At 43.4% G+C, this 17581-nt stretch overlaps 1 protein-coding gene across 2 annotated transcripts in view; it reads right to left on the minus strand.

The window, feature by feature from the left end:
• Positions 1-17581, minus strand: part of MTHFD1L (methylenetetrahydrofolate dehydrogenase (NADP+ dependent) 1 like) — a 209112-nt gene that overhangs the window by 114488 nt on the left and 77043 nt on the right. For both annotated transcript variants that reach the window (XM_058534152.1, XM_058534153.1), the window contains exons 18-20: positions 11681-11821; positions 8571-8639; positions 742-853 (exon numbers count right to left, since the gene is read on the minus strand). In XM_058534152.1, coding sequence (XP_058390135.1) covers positions 742-853; positions 8571-8639; positions 11681-11821 — 322 coding nt within the window. The remainder of the gene's footprint in view (positions 1-741; positions 854-8570; positions 8640-11680; positions 11822-17581) is intronic.

A 17581-nucleotide genomic window follows, 5' to 3' on the forward strand; every position in this document is an offset into this window, starting at 1 on the left:
CTGGCTGGAATGTCCAAAAAAGCCAAAGAGAAGTACATACCACAAAGGCGAGCTTGACAACAGCGAAAAGCATGAAGTTCTACCAATTAAAATTTCCAAGTCTAATGGTCGGGAATCTCCCTCCCATTAGGCCACAAAAACACACTCCGATTTGAGGAAGAGCAAACTGACATCATTTCAAGTTATTAGTAGTACAATTACTGCTCATAATGGCTAATATTTAACGAGCACTGTCTCCTATTAAATTATATACACCATTAGACAATATGCTCCATGAAGGCAGGGGCCCGGTCTGTTTTGCTCACCATGTATCCCCAACTCTGAGTAGCCTGCCTTGTATATGGTAGGTTCTCAATAAATATTTGCTGAATGAATAAACAATCTGATTTAGTTTTCACAATAACCCTATAAGGTTTCATAAAACATTGTAATCACCATTTTACAGACGAGAAAGTTGAGACTCAGAGGTCATTAAAATGTGACCAAGGTCATTCAGCCAGCAAGTGTCAGAGCTTATATTCAAACCCATATGTCCTTGACATCAGAATCTATGGTTCAACCACAACATCATTTCACGAGTATAGACCAGACCTTAGGGCTTTTCCAATACTGAGACCTTCTAGGAAACGTGGGCCTAAAAGAATATATTTCAAGTCAGTATGGCTATCACTCTATTCCAGTCATCATTTTTTAGATTTCTTCCATATTCTACAATGACTAAATTGAAAAGAAATGACTTACCTACGAATCCTTCTTCACCAACCAGTTTCAGGGCAATTTTATCAGCCAACACTGAAGAGTTGCCATGGGCGATGTTAGCAAAGGGGCCAGCGTGCACAAACACAGGTGTCCCCTGTGGAAGTTGAAGAACAAATTAAAACCCCAAAAGACAAACGGAAGCATGTAAACCAAGATCAAGTTGGGGCAAGCAAGGTGGGACATACCGTTGTGAATTTAAAGACTTACCTAACCCATTCTGCCTTTATTAGTACTGCATTTTTAATGCACAAAGTCTCTCAAAGAAAGTTAAAACACTCTGACTCACTCAAAGGACCAAATTCCCTGTATTCTAGAACAGTGTAATTCTACACTTAATGCTGCATCAGGGAGAAAAAGCTACAAGAATCAGTTACTTCCTACTATATATATATTTTTTGTCTTTGCTGAGGAAGAGTGGCCCTGAGCTAACATCTGTTGCCAATCTTCGTATTTTTCCTTGAGGAAGATTGGCCCTGAGCTAACATCTGTTGCCAATCTTCGTCTTTTTGCTTGAGGAAGATTGGCCCTGAGCTAATACTGTGCCCATCTTCCTCTATTTTGTATGTGGGTTGGTGCCACAACATGGCTGCCAACAAGTGGTATAGGTCCAAGCCTGGGATCTGAACCCAGGCCGCCAAAGTGGAGTGAGCCAAATTTAACCACCAGGCCACAGGGCTGGCCCCTCCTACTATAATTCTGATAAGCCACTGTATTAGCTGCCTCGGTGACCATGAAATTAACTATTGACCTTATTTCATATTATTCTACATTATATTTTTAAAAAGAATGGAATTAGACACTGATGGTCTAAGAGGCTTACTTAAATGCTCTTTTTCCATTAAGAAATTAATCACTTCAAGAAAAATCTAAAGCAAACAAAAAATCAAAACAATTAATGAGTTGTGGGAGTCAAGGCAGGGCAACTACATACAGTTTAAGTTTATTATAGGCTGTTTTTATATTTACAGTAATAAACTTCTTATTCTGATTTCTTAAAATTCTGTTTAAGTCTTTCTCATTGTTTAATTGTCTCATGTTAAAAATCTGGTAACTACTAAAACAACAAAAGCAAAGAAAAACGTCACTCAGTAAAATGTTAGATTAATTCTTACAAAAGAAGTCAATATAAGGGAATTATCGAAAACTTTAGATTTTAATTCTTTAAACAAAATCCATCTATATATTCATTTTTAATGCCATTTCTATACTTTCCCTTCCCTTTATCAATGAGAACAGACCGTAGCTCTATCCAAAAGAATTTATCCACATGCATTAAAATGTTCAGGTTTTATTCGGAGCCCAGCCATGGCCACCGGGGTCTGTGTATCTGAACCGTGGCTCCACCTGTGAAAATACAGGCTGCCCTTTCACTGACTTAACAGGGAGTGAGGTGGGGGTGGGGCCTGGGAGCCATGGAAAATTCCCACGAACCGTGATGGGCTGTTAGCCGAACATGTTTCAAAGATGAGAAAACTGAACAAAAGCAGGAAGAAAAGAAGGGAAAGAAAACTCATCTCTGAGAATGAAAAAGACAGAGTTTATCAAAGCCACTCTGTGAGTTCTCTATTTGCTTTTCCTCCCCAAGTCCTCAGGAGGGACAACAGAGTCCTAAAGCGGTCACACAAACGTATGTGGAAATAAAGTGGAGACTCAAAACTCAAACGTCCGTGTTTATGGATATGTATGTATGTATGTTTAGTGTGTAGACCTCTATCTGTCTACCTATCTATAACTTCTCACTTGCATCCAGATAAACCTTTTAAGTGCTCTGAAGTAAATATCATTCAAAAACCAAGGTCTCCATCACCTCCTAACCTAGCTGATCCTAGAACGTGGCCGCCTACGGTAAGCTAGCGGAGTTGGGAAGAGTTTAGTGAGGACAAGGTCACAGGCTCCGTCCCTGGGTGGCAGCTGGCTTCACGCCTCTACACGTGCAACCCTCACCGTGGCCAAGTGTGTGAGGAGCACCCGGCTCCTCCTCCAGGGGGGGTCTCCAGGGGGGACAGGGGACAGGGTGTGGCTGGGTCAGCCTAAACACATCATTGTTCCTGAGATAACCTCTCTCAAGACCAGATCAGCAGCGTTTTAATTTTAACTTAAAATTAAAGGCCACACAGAGGGTTAATCACTAAAGCAGTACTGGAGCCCTGGTCTTGCAACTCCCAAAACGGAGTTTGAATAGAGAAATTCAAGGAACGTCATTGTTAGACATTCAAACACAGAGACACACATGCACACACGCTCAACTGATGTTTATAGCTATATGATACGGTACACTGAGCTGAACACTTTGTCTAATCCAAAGATGTAAAAATATCTATCATGAGTTCGGTATTTTATTTTATATGCGGAACACTTAGGAAAGCAATGCAAGAACTATCTAGGCTTCTCGTGATGACAAAGCTATGGATATTCTCCATAATGGACTTTTCAAACATTTCATAAGATTAACACTTAGAAGACTTGTTTGCTTGCCAGAGCTCTAAAAGAGCTTTGTCGAAAAGAACTTTCTGCAACGCTGGAAATATTCTATATCTGCACCATCCAATACAATAGCCACCATCCACATGTGGCTACTGAACACTTAAAATGTAGCTAGTTGGGCTGGCCCCGTGGCTTAGCGGTTAAGTGCGCACGCTCCACTGCTGGCGGCCCAGGTTCGGATCCCGGGCGCGCACCGACGCACCGCTTCTCCTGCATGCTGAGGCCGCGTCCCACATACAGCAACTAGAAGGATGTGCAGCTATGACATACAACTATCTACTGGGGCTTTGGGGGGGAAAAGTAAATAAATAAATAAATAAAATTTTTAAAAAAATGTAGCTAGTAAAAAAAAATTTTTTTATAATTTTATTCATTTTTTTCCCAAAGCCCCAGTAGTTGCACATCCTTCTAGTTGCTGTATGTGGGACACGGCCTCAGCATGGCCGGAGAAGCAGTGCGTCGGTGCGCGCCCGGGGTTCTGAACCCGGGCCACCAGCAGCAGAGCGCGCGTACCTAACCGCTAAGCCACGGGGCCGGCCCCAAATTTTTTTAATAAATAAATATATAATAGAAATGTATCTAGTATGACTGCAGAACTGAATGTTAAATTTTATGTAACTTAAACTAATTTAGATTGAAATAACCATATGCGGCCAGTGGCTACCATGTTGGACAGCACAGTCTCGTACCAGGGTGTTTCCCTCAAAGCCAAGTACAGCTAACCCAGGATAAATGTTAAGACTGGTCCATTTCTCTCTCTTCTTCTTTCTTTTTTTGTGAGGAAGTTCAGCCCTGTGCTAACATCTGCCAATCCTCTTCTTTTTTTGCTGAGGAAGACTGGCCCTGGGCTGACATCCGTGCCACCTTCCTCCACTTTGTATGGGATGCCACCACAGCCTGGCTTGCCAAGCGGTACGTCGGTGCACGCCTGGGATCCGAACTGGCGAACCCGGGGCTGCTGCAGTGGAGCGAGCGCACTTAACCGCCTGCACCACTGGGCCGGCCCCAGAGTCTCTCTCTTCTTGCTTAAGTCTTCCACAGGGAAGTTCTCAACCTGGCTACACATGAGAATCACCAGGGTTCCCAGGCCTTACCAGCCTAGACATTCTGGTTCCCTTGGTCTGGGGTGGAGCCTGGGATCAGGACCTTTAAATTTTACTGGGAGATTCAAATGTGCAGCCAGGGTTGAGAACTCTTGGGCTCCCGGCAACTTATAGCAATGCATCCTTTGATAACCTCCTATGGGATTAACTATCAAGCGTGTTCAAACATGAGCACGTAAGCACCATCTGTACATTAACCAATGACTTTTAGATCGTATTTGCTAATTTAGACTCCGAGTACCACTGAACAGCCAGGTTAACCTAGAATGACTATTTAAGACACGTGTGGCCGAGTTAATATATGCAGATATTTTAACTGAATGCTGTGTTCATTTTTCCAACAATGCCCACTGTCTGTCAAAGTAATGTCAAAATGGCCTATGTCTTAAATAGAAATATAGACACAAATGTGAGTGCAATAAGGATTGCTTAGATGCAGTCCAACCCACGAATTCATTCACTAAATGGAAAGTAGACTTTTAGAGTGGGAAATATCTTTTTTTTTTTGGGGGGGGAGGAAGATCGGCCCTGAGCTAACATCTGCCAATCCTCCTCTTTTTCTGCTGAGGAAGACTGGCCCCGGGCCAACACCCATGCCCATCTTCCTCCACCCTACACGGGATGCCGCCACAGCATGGCTTGACAAGCGGCGCGTCGGTGCGCGCTCAGGATCCGAACCATTGAACCCCGGGCCGCCACAGCGGAGCATGCACACTTCACCGCTTGCGCCACCAGGCTGGCCCCTAGAGTGGGAAACATCTTAAAGGTAGAAGTAATCTTTAATTTAAGAAAGATAATTATTTAAAACAATACACTGATTATCCCCAATAATAATAATGTGCTCATTTTTTGAGGGGGAAGTGTCACGAGGAAGCAATATCACATCTCTTTATATATTTTTTCCTCATTCAGTTATTTATTTAACATATATATATATTTTTAGGAACAATATAGTAAAAATAATAAGTATCCATTTTTAGTTATTCAACAAGTGTTTACTGAGCCCCTAACATGTATGAGGCACTTTCTAGGAGCTGGGGATACGGTGGTGAACAAGACAAAAAAAAGTCCTGCTCTCATCCTGGTGGGAGAAGAAACACAGTAAACCAAGAAATAGGAACACTCAGATAATGTTCCGTACCATGCACAGAATGACAACACGGTGACAGGACAGAGTGACCGGGGCTGTGTTGGACTGAGGGGCCCTGGAAGGCCTCTCTGGGGAGCCGATATTTAAAAGACATGAGACCTGACGGACGGGAAGGAGCCAGATACACGAGGATCAGGAGGAGCAGCCCAGGCAGTGGTGTCTGCGTGGAGCGGGCCTGAGCAGGCACAGAGAGATGAGGATGAGGGGCGAGAGAGGGAAGGGGCGGGGGACCAGATCCTGCGGGATTTCCAAGCCAGAGGACCAGGGTAAACCGCCCGAGACTCTAAGCAGGGAGGCACAGGACCTGATTTATGTTTTAGAGTTCTCTGGCTGCTCAGCAGAGAAAGGAGTACGGAAGAAAGAGTGGAAACAGACAGACCAGCCGGGAGGCTGCTCTGGTAGCGCAGGGGGCACGCTGCCGGCTGAGCAGGGAGGAGGCAGGGAGAGAAGTGGACAGATCGGAGATCATTGTGGAGGAAGTCTCTGCAGGGTTGAAACAGGGAGGGGGAACTCAAGACGATTCTTAGGTTTTTGGCTTGAATCGCTGACTAGGTTTGGGAGAAGGAGCAAGCTGGGAGGAAGGAGAGGTGGTTGGGAATCAAAGATCCTTTTTCACACATAAGTTTGAAATGCCTTTTACCCACCCAGGCGGCTTTTGGTAACTACACCTACAGGTCTGAAATTCTGAGGTCAGGAGCTTCAGAACTGGAGTTTGGGGGTCATCACCCAGCTGATAACGGGGGAATGTGTAGCTGGAGGAGTGAGAGATCAGGCCCTCCAATATTTAGAGGCTGAACCGAGAAGAAGCCAGTGAAGGAGACAGAGGAGAGGCTACCTAGAAGGCCCAGGAGAGTGAGGTGTCATGGAAGCCAGAGGAAGCAAGTGCTCCAGAAGGAAGAAACATCAGCTGTGTCAGACCCCGCTGAGAGGTCACGTAGATGAGGACAGAGAAAGGAAGACTTGGTCACACACAGGGACAGGTGACCTTGACAAGAGCAGTCAGGAGAGATGGCACCTGAGGTCAGGCTGAAGTCACTGAGGAGAGTGGAGGTGAGAAAGTGGAGACCCCAGTTACAGACAGTAACGTCTGACCGTGAAGAGGACCAGAGAAATGGAGTGGTAGGTGCGTGGGGCCACAGGGTTACAGGAGGTCTCTGGAACTGTTTGGTTTTAAGATGGCTTATATCAGAGCATGTCTGCAGAATGATGGACAGATCAGGAGAGAGGAAGGAACTCAAGCTGCAGGAGGTGAGGCCAGCTCAGGGGCCGTCTCCACACCTCACCGTCTCTGGACCTTCTAGCTCTGTCTGGTTCCACCATTTCTGTCACGTCTTGCATCTGGATTCTCACTTCTGCTGGAGGCCTTCCAGTTGAGAAGCATATTCCTGCCCAGGGGCCTTTGCACTAAATGTTCCCCTCTGTCTGGAAAGCTCCTCCTCAAGACACATACATGGCTCACTCTCTTGGTTTATTCCCATCTGTGTTCCTGCATCACCTCATCAGACACCCACACCACTCTCCGTCCCCTCATTCCCTCTTCTTTTTCTTCCTCAGTCCTTTCCACCAGCTGACATGCTATGCTTTGATTTATTTCCCCACCATCTGTCTCTCCCACTAAAATGCAAGTTCCAGGAGGACAGGGACTTTGTTGTTCCCTGCTGTGTCCTAAGCACCTCCTACAAGGCCTGCTGGTTATGTGCTCAATAAATATTAAATCTTCACAATAACCCTCTTAGGTTAGCCATCGTTACTCTCGCCATTTTACATGGGAGAAAACAGAGGCTGAGATGTTAAAAAACTTGCCCAAGGTTACAGTTACAGTTCGTAAATGGCAGGGCGTACGCTCAAACCAAACTTTGTGTCAGCTGAATGAATGAATAAATGGATGGATACTCCACTTGTCTTTCTGCTAGGTCTTCCCCCAACGTACTTGCCCTCTGGCTACCTCCACTTCCCTTTTTCTCACTATAGTTGGAGGAGAAACAGCCCATTTGCACCACTGATGGTGCACATTTCCTCCCAACTCCATTGTTCAGTGACATCTGGAAGGGAGCCAGAAATTGGCCTCGATGGGAATATTTACACCATGGAAATTGGCAAATGCTTTAAACCAGGAAGCTCCCCCCAGAGAGCTGGCTGTTAAAACACTTACCAGTACACCACTGTCTCCCCATTCTTCCCACTCCCACCTTTCCACTTGTCTCCTTGTCAGCCTGACCCAGATACTGCCTCCTTGCTTGCACCCAAATCCTGGGGTCTCATTAGCTGGAGGAAGGAACTGGGCAATTACTACATCAAAGGAGCAAGACGAGAGACTAGAAAACTTGATTAAAATAGGGATATTTTGATGAGAAAATTTAAGTTCAATGAAGACAAGAGCAAGGCAAGTCAAATACAAAAACAACACCCTTGTAAAAGTAGAGTGCAGGAGGTCGGCCTGGTGGCGTAGCCATTAAGTGCGCGCACTCTGCTTCAGCGGCCTGGGGTTCATAGGTTCGGATCCTGGGCATGCACCGAAACACCCTTGTCAAGCCATGCTGTGGTAGCGTCCCATATAAAGCAGAGGAAGATGGGCATGGCTGTTAGCTCTGGGCCAATCTTCCTCAGCAAAAAAGAGGAGGATTGGCAACGGATGTTAGCTCAGGGCTGATCTTCCTCACACACAAAAAAGTAGAGCACAGCATACTTTCCTGGAAAACATTTCTCACCATTTACTATGTGTTTTGCTTTGGAAAAACAAACCCAAAACCTAATGATTATGAGAGGCTAAGTCAAATTAAAGGCGAAATAGAAAACATCATGTATACGTGGCTACACAACTTACTGAGATATTAGACAGACACTGACTTTCTAAGTTTCTACTCTGGTAAATTAGTACTTCATTAGCTGAGATATGAATCATATCAAAAAATCTATAAATATACTTGTAAGTTTTTTTTGGATGACCATGGAGTTACTCTGATGCTCCTTGCAAGCTCATATTGACTAGAAATGCTCACATTGCATGGGGACACGCAAGGAATCCAATTAATGCAAACACCGTCAACAATGTCTATAAAAAGAAAATCACTTACTTCTAGGGTCTGCATCAGATTTGGTTTTATTGCATCTTTCATCAAAACTGTCAAAGCACCTGTCACCCCCTAAAGGAGAGAAAAAAACAAAAAGAAAAACACTTATTTAGATTACTGACAAAAGATGATCCGTGCAAGGGTGAATCCCTTGGCTGTTTCTCACCAGCCTGCCTCCTGGGGTGGCGTTCCCACGGGCTGCTGTCACCGTCGGGCTACAGGTGACACAGCGCTGTTACCTCCGTCCATCTCTCCTCACTTGAATGGATGTCAACCATTCTAAGAAGTGAGGAGTGATGGGGAAGTAGCAGTTGCTGCACTTTTTTCAAAACCTTCCTTGACGGTGTTTAAGAGGCTTGCCACAAAGCAGATATTTCAGACTACCTAAAAGTGTTTTCTGGCAATTATGCACATTATTTTTTCATTACCAGAGATTATATCACTGACTGAAGAAATTAGATGAAGAAGGAAAACAAGACTATTTACAAAGTGGGAACGAAGAGAGGTGAAGAGAAATGTCTAAAAGCATCCACCCATTCTGCTCTCGCACCCTCTCTCAACCTCTCGTCCCACAGACAGAAGGCACTCAAAAAACTGCTGCATTTGACAGGCTTCTTGTTTTCTGCCTCTCATGCTATCTGTCTGCCTAGAATAAAGCTGATGTTACTTGTACATAAAATGTGGCTGCCTCCTTCCAGTCCTACGAAGCTCTGGGTCTGGCTCCCTCTAAGTCCCCTCTCCCCATTCCTAGAAGAGAGAAGGAAGAGATAACAGGGATGAAGTGTGAGAACTATGGAAAAAAGTGTGCCAAAGAAGGCCACAAAGGTAAGCTTTTAAAAAAAAGCCTTTTCACCTTTGCTAAAGACACTGGGTGTGTCTTTCAACAAACTAGTCAGTTACCAGAAGGCTATAAAATGAGAAACTGCATGTGAAGGTAGCCCTGAAAAAATTAAAATGGCAGGCAACAGATCTTAACAGACCAAGTGGTAGAACCTAGAACGTTTTCATTTCTCCAAAATGCACTAGTTTATTACTTTCTCCCTCTACCTCTATCACCAACAATATTGTGTCTCTTATGTGATCAATTTCTATTTTTAAAATATGTACTTATTTGAGATTTTTTAAGAAAATCCAATTTATTTTCTCCTTTATTGTACAAAACATACATTGCAAGAAATGTAACCTATCCATTATAAATATACTAGGATGTTTTAACGTGAAAGGTGCTGGCCAGGAAGGGCTCAGAGAAATTAGTTCTCTTTCCATAACGCAGAGCAGGGGGAAGAGGGGGCACTATTGGTCTACTTTTCTGCACGCTCTCCCTGCTTATACTTCCCAGTCAAATAAACCCAGCTCAGAAACTACAGTAGGAAGGAAGCTGGATATTTCTGTTGGATTGTCACGGGCAGGTTACCCATCACCTGCTGATTTTTCTGTGACACAACTCTTTTGTTGCTCCTTACAAATTGACTTATTAAACCCATGCAAAGAGAACTTCACTGATGGGAGAAGTTCTGTGACCGTCATGTCTGCTATAAGCTATGCCACTCATTCCATATCCCAAGTCCACGGAGGGGAGAGCTTGGACGTATTCTGCCAGGGGAAATCAGAATCAATCATCTTGTAAGCAACTTTCAGAGTTGCTCTATTCCAATTCTCACTGCAATACACAAATTCTTTTGACCTAATCAAAAACAGGCTATAAAGCAGTAAAATGAAAGGATAGAAGTTCCTAAAATCCTCCCTCAATTTTCTACGGAGGACCAACCATTGACAGTTCCAACGGGATTAAATGCATCTGAAGAAATTAGGTACTTTTTGCAAATAAGAAACACAAAAGATAACTAAAAAGAGTAAACTTTGGGTTTCTTCTGGACCCGAGATTTTTATCACACACATACAAATAAATTTAGGGAAATAATATTTGAGGATTAAGTTTCAAACTACTCCTGACATATATTTATTGATACCTAAGATTAATAGGATACAGAGAAATAGATTTAAACAGAAACTGTAATATGTTAGTTTAGACAGAAATGTTGAGATGTTGATAATTTTTAAAAAGTAGTATTTTACAGAAAGCTGAATTTGGATTTTCTCTTTAAGCTTTATACTAAGTATTCCACAGGGCTGCTGAGAGAAACACATCTATCCAATTTACTCGACAAGACCTATGAGATGAGTCAGGCAGAGTCATCTCTTCAAAAGTCGCCAAAAAGTAATCAAGACATGTTGGCAAGGGATTCAAATTATGTCCTAAGCTCTTAGAAATAATAAAATATTAATCTGCCTTTCTCCTCTCACAGCTGTTTTTCGATTGTCAGTATGCATTTTAGATTCCATTAGGTATGTGACTTAGTCTGTGGGAAAGTCAGCTTAAATACAGAGCAATGGCTGTCCAGCAGGCCTACGTCCTACCTATGCACTTATAAACACGTACACGCAAATGAAACAGCTATACCATTGATGGGGTTTAAGCTAACAGTAAAGGTGGTTATTAAAAAGATGAAAAAATATTAGCGTGCCAAATTAGAATAAAGACTAAAAAGGGGGTGGTGTGCTAGGGTATCATAAAAGCTTTACAGAAACCATCATTCCACTCAAAAGGGAGCTGGATGAGTAATACTGATTGAGGTGGAGATCTGCTTTTGTAAGGTGAAACCTCGATCTAAGGCACAAAATTAAACAAGCCGGGGTGCCCAGGGAGTAGGCTGTGCCAAAAATGTGCCAATTTTCACTTTATCTTCCCTTTCATGAAGGTGGAGCCACGTATTTCTTATTCCTTGGAAAGGTGATTTGCCCTCAATTTGAAAAAGGGATAGACCGCACCTCGCCCAGGCAGAGCAGAGATCAGGATTGGCAAGAATCAGGAGAAGCTTACGAAATGAATTCCACATGCTTCGGTTGCAGCCACGTGCAAACACATTATAAATGTCTGTGAGATCATTATGAAGCTGTAAGACAAAGAGGCTTGTGAGGGAAAAAATGTGTGTGCAGAACTTCTCTGAATTCCCATGACACAGAGTGATAAGAGGAAGAAAACCTTCCTTCTCCTGATGACAAAGGGACAGGGACGGCGAGCTCTCTGGAGCTTCTGAGATGGGCATACTCACCAAATCCTCTGCTGTCACGGGCTGCCCCTTTCTGTCACTGGCTACCACCATTCTTCCCAGCCGCTCCTTCATGTCCGTGAGGCTGTGGGTCAGGGCCAGCACCGCCATGATTTCACTGGCCACCGCAATGTCAAACTGCGCCTGAAATGGCATAGCAGAGGCACTGGTCAGTTACATCGCCATCTGGACAGCCAATTCCACAAGGAGCCGTATTTCAGCGATTATGTTCTCGCAGGCCCTGGGGTCTATCCTCGAGGTGCCATTTTTGAATGCACAAGTTTCTGGAGTGTCTAGAGCATGCGTGGTCCCGGGCTGGGTGCTCTTGAGGGCAGCCTCCCTAGGGTGGCCACACTCTTCTTGGAACTGCTCTGCAAGACAGGTCTTGGCCTGGCTAGGCCCCCCGCTTACACCCCTCCATGGCACTATGTGGTTTGCTTTTGTGGCACGTCTCAGACTTGTCGTTAATGATTAATGTGATTATCTGTCTCATGCATGTCTCCACCACTACACTGTAAGCGCCACGAAGGCAGGGACCATTTGGGGAGGGTTCACTCTTGAATCCCCACCTTAGAGGACTGAGTGTGAAACCCAGTAGGCATTCAAGACATATTGACTGGACAAATGAATGGCTCACTGACTGCCTCCGCTGTTACTCGTTGGTGTGTCAGGGGGTTGCATTTGTCCGTCCAGCAAAGAGATGAGGAGCAGACAGTGAAAGAAGACGGTTCTGAGGCCATTTTCCTAGAGTAAGAGCTCAACACAGCAGTGAGGACACCCTGACTTGTGTAATCCACCAAAAGGTGATACCCAGAATCAATTTTCAGCTATCCACGAAGGCATGGCCACATCAGATTTTTTTTTTTTTTTTGTGAGGAAGACCAGCCCTGAGCTAACATCTGATGCGAATCCTCCTCTTTTTGCTGAGGAAGATTGGCCCTGGGCTAACATCCATGCCCATCTTCCTCTACTTTATATGGGGCGCTGCCACAGCATGGCTTGACAAGCGGTGCGTTGCTGCATGCCCGAACCTGCGGACCCCAGGCTGCCACAGCCGAGTGCCCGCACTTAACTGCTATGCCACCGGGCCAGCCCCAACATCAGATCTTGAAGCGCCCAGCAACAAATGCTGGAGAGCAGCTACTTGCTGTGAGATGTTCCTGGGCCTTCCTAGTCCCTCTCCTGGCTCTGACTCCAAGCTGTACAAAGTCCAAAAGGAACTAAAAGAGACACAAGGAATGCGTACCTCCTCCTCCTCCTAATTCAGCCACTGGACAAAACCACTTCATTATGCTTGGGCTGAATTCTTTTCTCCCCAAGGGGTGTGTGTGAGCCAGACAAGTTCAAGCTTACGCAGCAAGAGAATGGCTGTGCACTGGTGGGATCACCTTATGAGACATTTTGTTGTGCATTTCTGTCACTGACAAGAAAGGAAATGAAGGAAATAAGGAGCTTTCTGGCTACTTCCTGTTGAGATTTTATTAGTTATTGATTTAGTGAAAAGATATTACCTGAAAGTCAAATACAACTATATTCAACTATTATATTCTTCATATAACCCATTCCAAACATAGTGATTTTTCATTGTATGATATTTAGGATTCTCTATACCATCATTCCATTATAACCAGTGCACATAAAAAAATGACGAAAAGGGCCGGCCCGGTGGCATAATGGTTAAGTTCACGAAATGAAGAACTTCATTTGTAACTGGTAACAATTTCAAAACTGTGCATCTTTATTTATTTATTTATTTTTTTGTGAGGAAGATCAGCCCTGAGCTAACATCCATGCTAATCTTCTTCTTTTTGCTGGGGAAGACCGGCTCTGATCTAACATCTCTTGCCAATCCTCCTCTTTTCTCCCCAAAGCCCCAGTAGATAGTTGTACGTCATAGTTGCACATCCTTCTAGTTGCTGTACGTGGGACGCAGCCTCAGCATGGCCAGAGAAGCGGTGCATCGGTGCGCGCCCGGAATCCGAACCGGGGCCGCCAGTAGCGGAGCGCGCGCACTCAACCGCTAAGCCACAGGGCCGGCCCAAAACTGTGCATCTTGAGTAACATATACAGTGATACAAATTGGGTCAATTTAAATATCATTCTTATTCATTTTATTGACTCAGTGATGTACCTATTAGAGGGCTGCTCATTTTTGTTTTGCAAATAAAATATTTCAGTCATATAAATGTGTCAATGAGATTATTTTTACTATTTATCACAAATTTAAACAAAGGACAATATGCAATGTTGGCAAGGATGTGAATGGACATGGCTTTTCTGCAAGGTAATGTGGAAATACACATCAACATTTGAAATCTGCATCCTCCGTGACTCTGCAATTGCAGATCTGGGGCTTTGTCCTAAGGATATCAGCCACAATACACACAAATATGTGTGTATGTCTCCTACAGTTTATTTATGATCACCCAACACTGCAAACATCCTGAATGTCCATTAACAGGGACCTAGTTGAATTGATATTATATAGCCATTAAACAATGATGATATGGATCTACCTTTATTGACATAAAAAGGTGTCCTTAATAGAGTCTCTCAGTTTAAAAATAGCAGTTAGGGCCGGCCCCGTGGCTCAGCGGTTAAGTGCGTGTGCTCCGCTGCTGGCAGCCCGGGTTCGGATCCCGGGCGCACACCAACACACCGCTTCTCCGGCCATGCTGAGGCCATGTCCCACATACAGCAACTAGAAGGATGTGCAGCTATGACATACAACAATCTGCTGGGGCTTTGGGGGGAAAAATAAATAAATAAATAAAATCTTAAAAAAAAATAATAATAAAAAATAAAAAATAAATAAAAAAAGCAGTTAAAGCTCTTAAATATAATATAATCCTTTTTTATTTAAAATTATGTATGGGCCAACCCCGGTTGCCTAGTGGTTAAGGTCAGCACACTCCGCTTCAGCAGCCCGGGTTCGGTTCCTGGGTGTGGACCTACACCACTCGTCTGTCAGTGGCCATCCTGTGGCAGTGGCTCACAAACAAAAAAAAGAAAAAAGAGAGGAAGTTTGGCAGCGGATGTTAGGTCAGGGCAAATCTTCCTCCGCAAAAAAAAAAATAAATAAATATAAATAAAAAAATGTATGCATAAAGCAATACAAGATATATCCTTGGGCAAGTTATTTCATAACATGCTCACTTTTCTCATTTGTAAACTGGATTTACAACTGAAATGTGCTAATGTATGTAATGGGCCTGCCAATACATGGCACGTAGTGGGCACTCAAATCATAGCCATTATTAGTCTCCCACCTCTCCAGTGCCTAGTTACATAGAAAAATACAGAGAAAATGTAAAAGGCCTTCCTTACGACCCTCTTTCCTTTCCAATCCTCCTTCGAGAGGTAACTCATGTCAGATGTTGATGTACATCTTTCTACCTTCCATTTTGTGTGTTTATATACATACATGAATATATATGCTGGTTTTTTCATAACATAAACTGAATTACACTATATCTATTTTACTTTAATTTTTTTAATGCGTGGGGTATATTTTTACCTTTCCATTTCACAATCCGTATAAGAGCACTATTGTCATCACTCCTTCTATATAAACTTGACTATCTTCAACAGCCACATGTATCTGTAGTGCAGAAAGATGTGCCAATGATACATAACTACCTTTGCTCATGGACATTCGGATTGTTTCAGATTTTCACTATTACAAATAATGCTGTAATTAATATCCTTATATAGAGATTTTTTTTCATATAAGCAAATATTCATCCTCCCTTTTTTAACATCTTGAGTTCTGAAGTTGGAACTGTTGGGTCATTTCAAATTTTACTACTAACAAAGGGCTTTACTAACTTACACTCCCACCAATCCTGTTCAAAAGACTCTATTTCCTTGCCTATTAATATTTAATATTAATTTTATTCACGTTCTGATAAGCCCACAGGTAAATAAGACTCCATTGTAGTTTTAATCTGCAATTTTATAATTACTTGTTCACATTTTATTTCTGCTTTTTTTTCTTGGGTGAGGAAGACTGGCCCTGAGCCAACATCTGTGCCCATCTTCCTCTATTTTATATGGGACGCCGCCACAGCATGGCTTGATGAGCTGTGCATGGGTCCACGCCCGGGATCCAAACCTGCCAACCCCCGGCCGCCAAAGCGGAGGGTGTGAACTTAACCACTATGCCACTGGGCTGGCCCCTTATTTCTGCCTTTTTAAATTGTCTTTTACTTATTCTCTTCATTTATTTAGCAAATATTTATGAAACACCTACTACTTACTATGTAGCCAAGTTCTATGCACTGAGAATCCTGCAGTGAACAGAAAAAAAACCTCTGCCCTTATGAAACTCACATTTTAGGGTGGGAGGCAAAGAACAGACAAGATGAGCAAGGATGATAGGGAAAAAAAAGGGAGTTTTGGGACAGACGGTTGCAGTTGTAAAGAAAGTGACCAGTGAAGACGTATCGAGAGCAATATTTGAGTATTAATTTGTGGAAGCTCTTTTTGTGTTTGGCACATTAATCCTTTGTTATACACGGTGCAAACGTTCCTGCCCAGTCTGTTACTAGTCTTTTAATTTTTCTGTATCTGTCAATTTTTCATACTGAAAATTTAAATTTTTGATTATGTCAAAATTATCTATTCTTTAGTTTCTGCATTTCATGTCAGTGCCAGTTCATCTACAGCAACTACTTATTTGAGTGTGACTTATTCCAGCTTGTTTTTTTTTCTATTCAGCATGTTTTATTGTTGCTGCTACTGTTTTTCTCTTTCTGCTTAAGGATTCCGTTGAAAATCCTTTCCCTTCACAATTCCGAATCAATTTTCCCAGCATCACCTCACATTTGGTGCCGTCAGTGAGAAATCTGATGTCAACCTAGGTCTTCCTCTTTCGTCACTAATCAGGACTGTGTTCTCTCTGGCAGCTCTTCAGAATTTTTTTTCTTTTCTCCCTTAGTGTTCTGAAATTTCAACATGACGTGTCTAGGTGTAAGTCTTTTTCATTCATCCTGCTCAGCACTTATTAAGAGTCTTTAACATGAAAATTCATGTTTTCCTTCGAGTCAATAAATTCTTTTATCTTATTTCCTTGAAAACATTCTTCTCTCCATTCTCTGTTACTTCCATCTGTAACTCTTACGAGAGGCATGTGAGAACTTCTTGACGTGTGTCCTACACCTCCTAACTTTTTCTATTTTCTATGGCTTTCCTTTTGGTAGTATGTGCTGAGAGAATCCTAGGACTGGACTTCCCTCTCTAATTCCCTTATTCAGTCCACTGACTGGATTTTTATTTTGACATCATTGTTTTATTTCCAAGATTTTAAGCTATTTGTTTCACAACTGCCAATTCGCACTCCTTGTATGATGGCCCTCTTAACCCTGAGGATACTGACGGTATTCTTTTTAAATGGTACTCCTTCCATCTGATTTGCCATCTCGTTTTCCTTGGGCGTATGAGCCTCCTGCTGGGTTGGTGGGTGTCACGCTTCATGATGCGGGTTTTCTTTTCTTTCTTTTTTTTTTTTTTTCCCTTTTTGTCCCCAAAGCCCCAGGATAGTTGTATGTCATAGCTGCACATCCTTCTAGTTGCTGTATGTGGGACGCTGTCTCAGCATGGCCAGAGAAGCAGTGTGTCGGTGCGCGCCCGGGATCCGAACCCAGGCCGTCAGTAGTGGAGCGCGCGCACTTAACCACTAAGCCCCGGGGCCCGCCTCCCGCGAGTTTTCTTTTAATGCTGGCGACTCCTGGCTTTGATGCTCCTTTCTACCCATCCATGGACCCGATTTCTGATGACCTGGGCCTGTCTCCAGAGATTAGGGAGGGTAGGGCACAGGACATGCCGCTGCTTGGCCACCAGTCCTGTGGTCACTCACAGGGCCACTGTAGTCCTTAGGGGGCTCTCTGTGCAAACGAGAAAAGG

Source organism: Diceros bicornis, chromosome 39 (genome assembly GCF_020826845.1).
Source record: "Diceros bicornis minor isolate mBicDic1 chromosome 39, mDicBic1.mat.cur, whole genome shotgun sequence".
In the NCBI taxonomy this organism is placed as follows: Eukaryota; Metazoa; Chordata; class Mammalia; order Perissodactyla; family Rhinocerotidae; genus Diceros; species Diceros bicornis.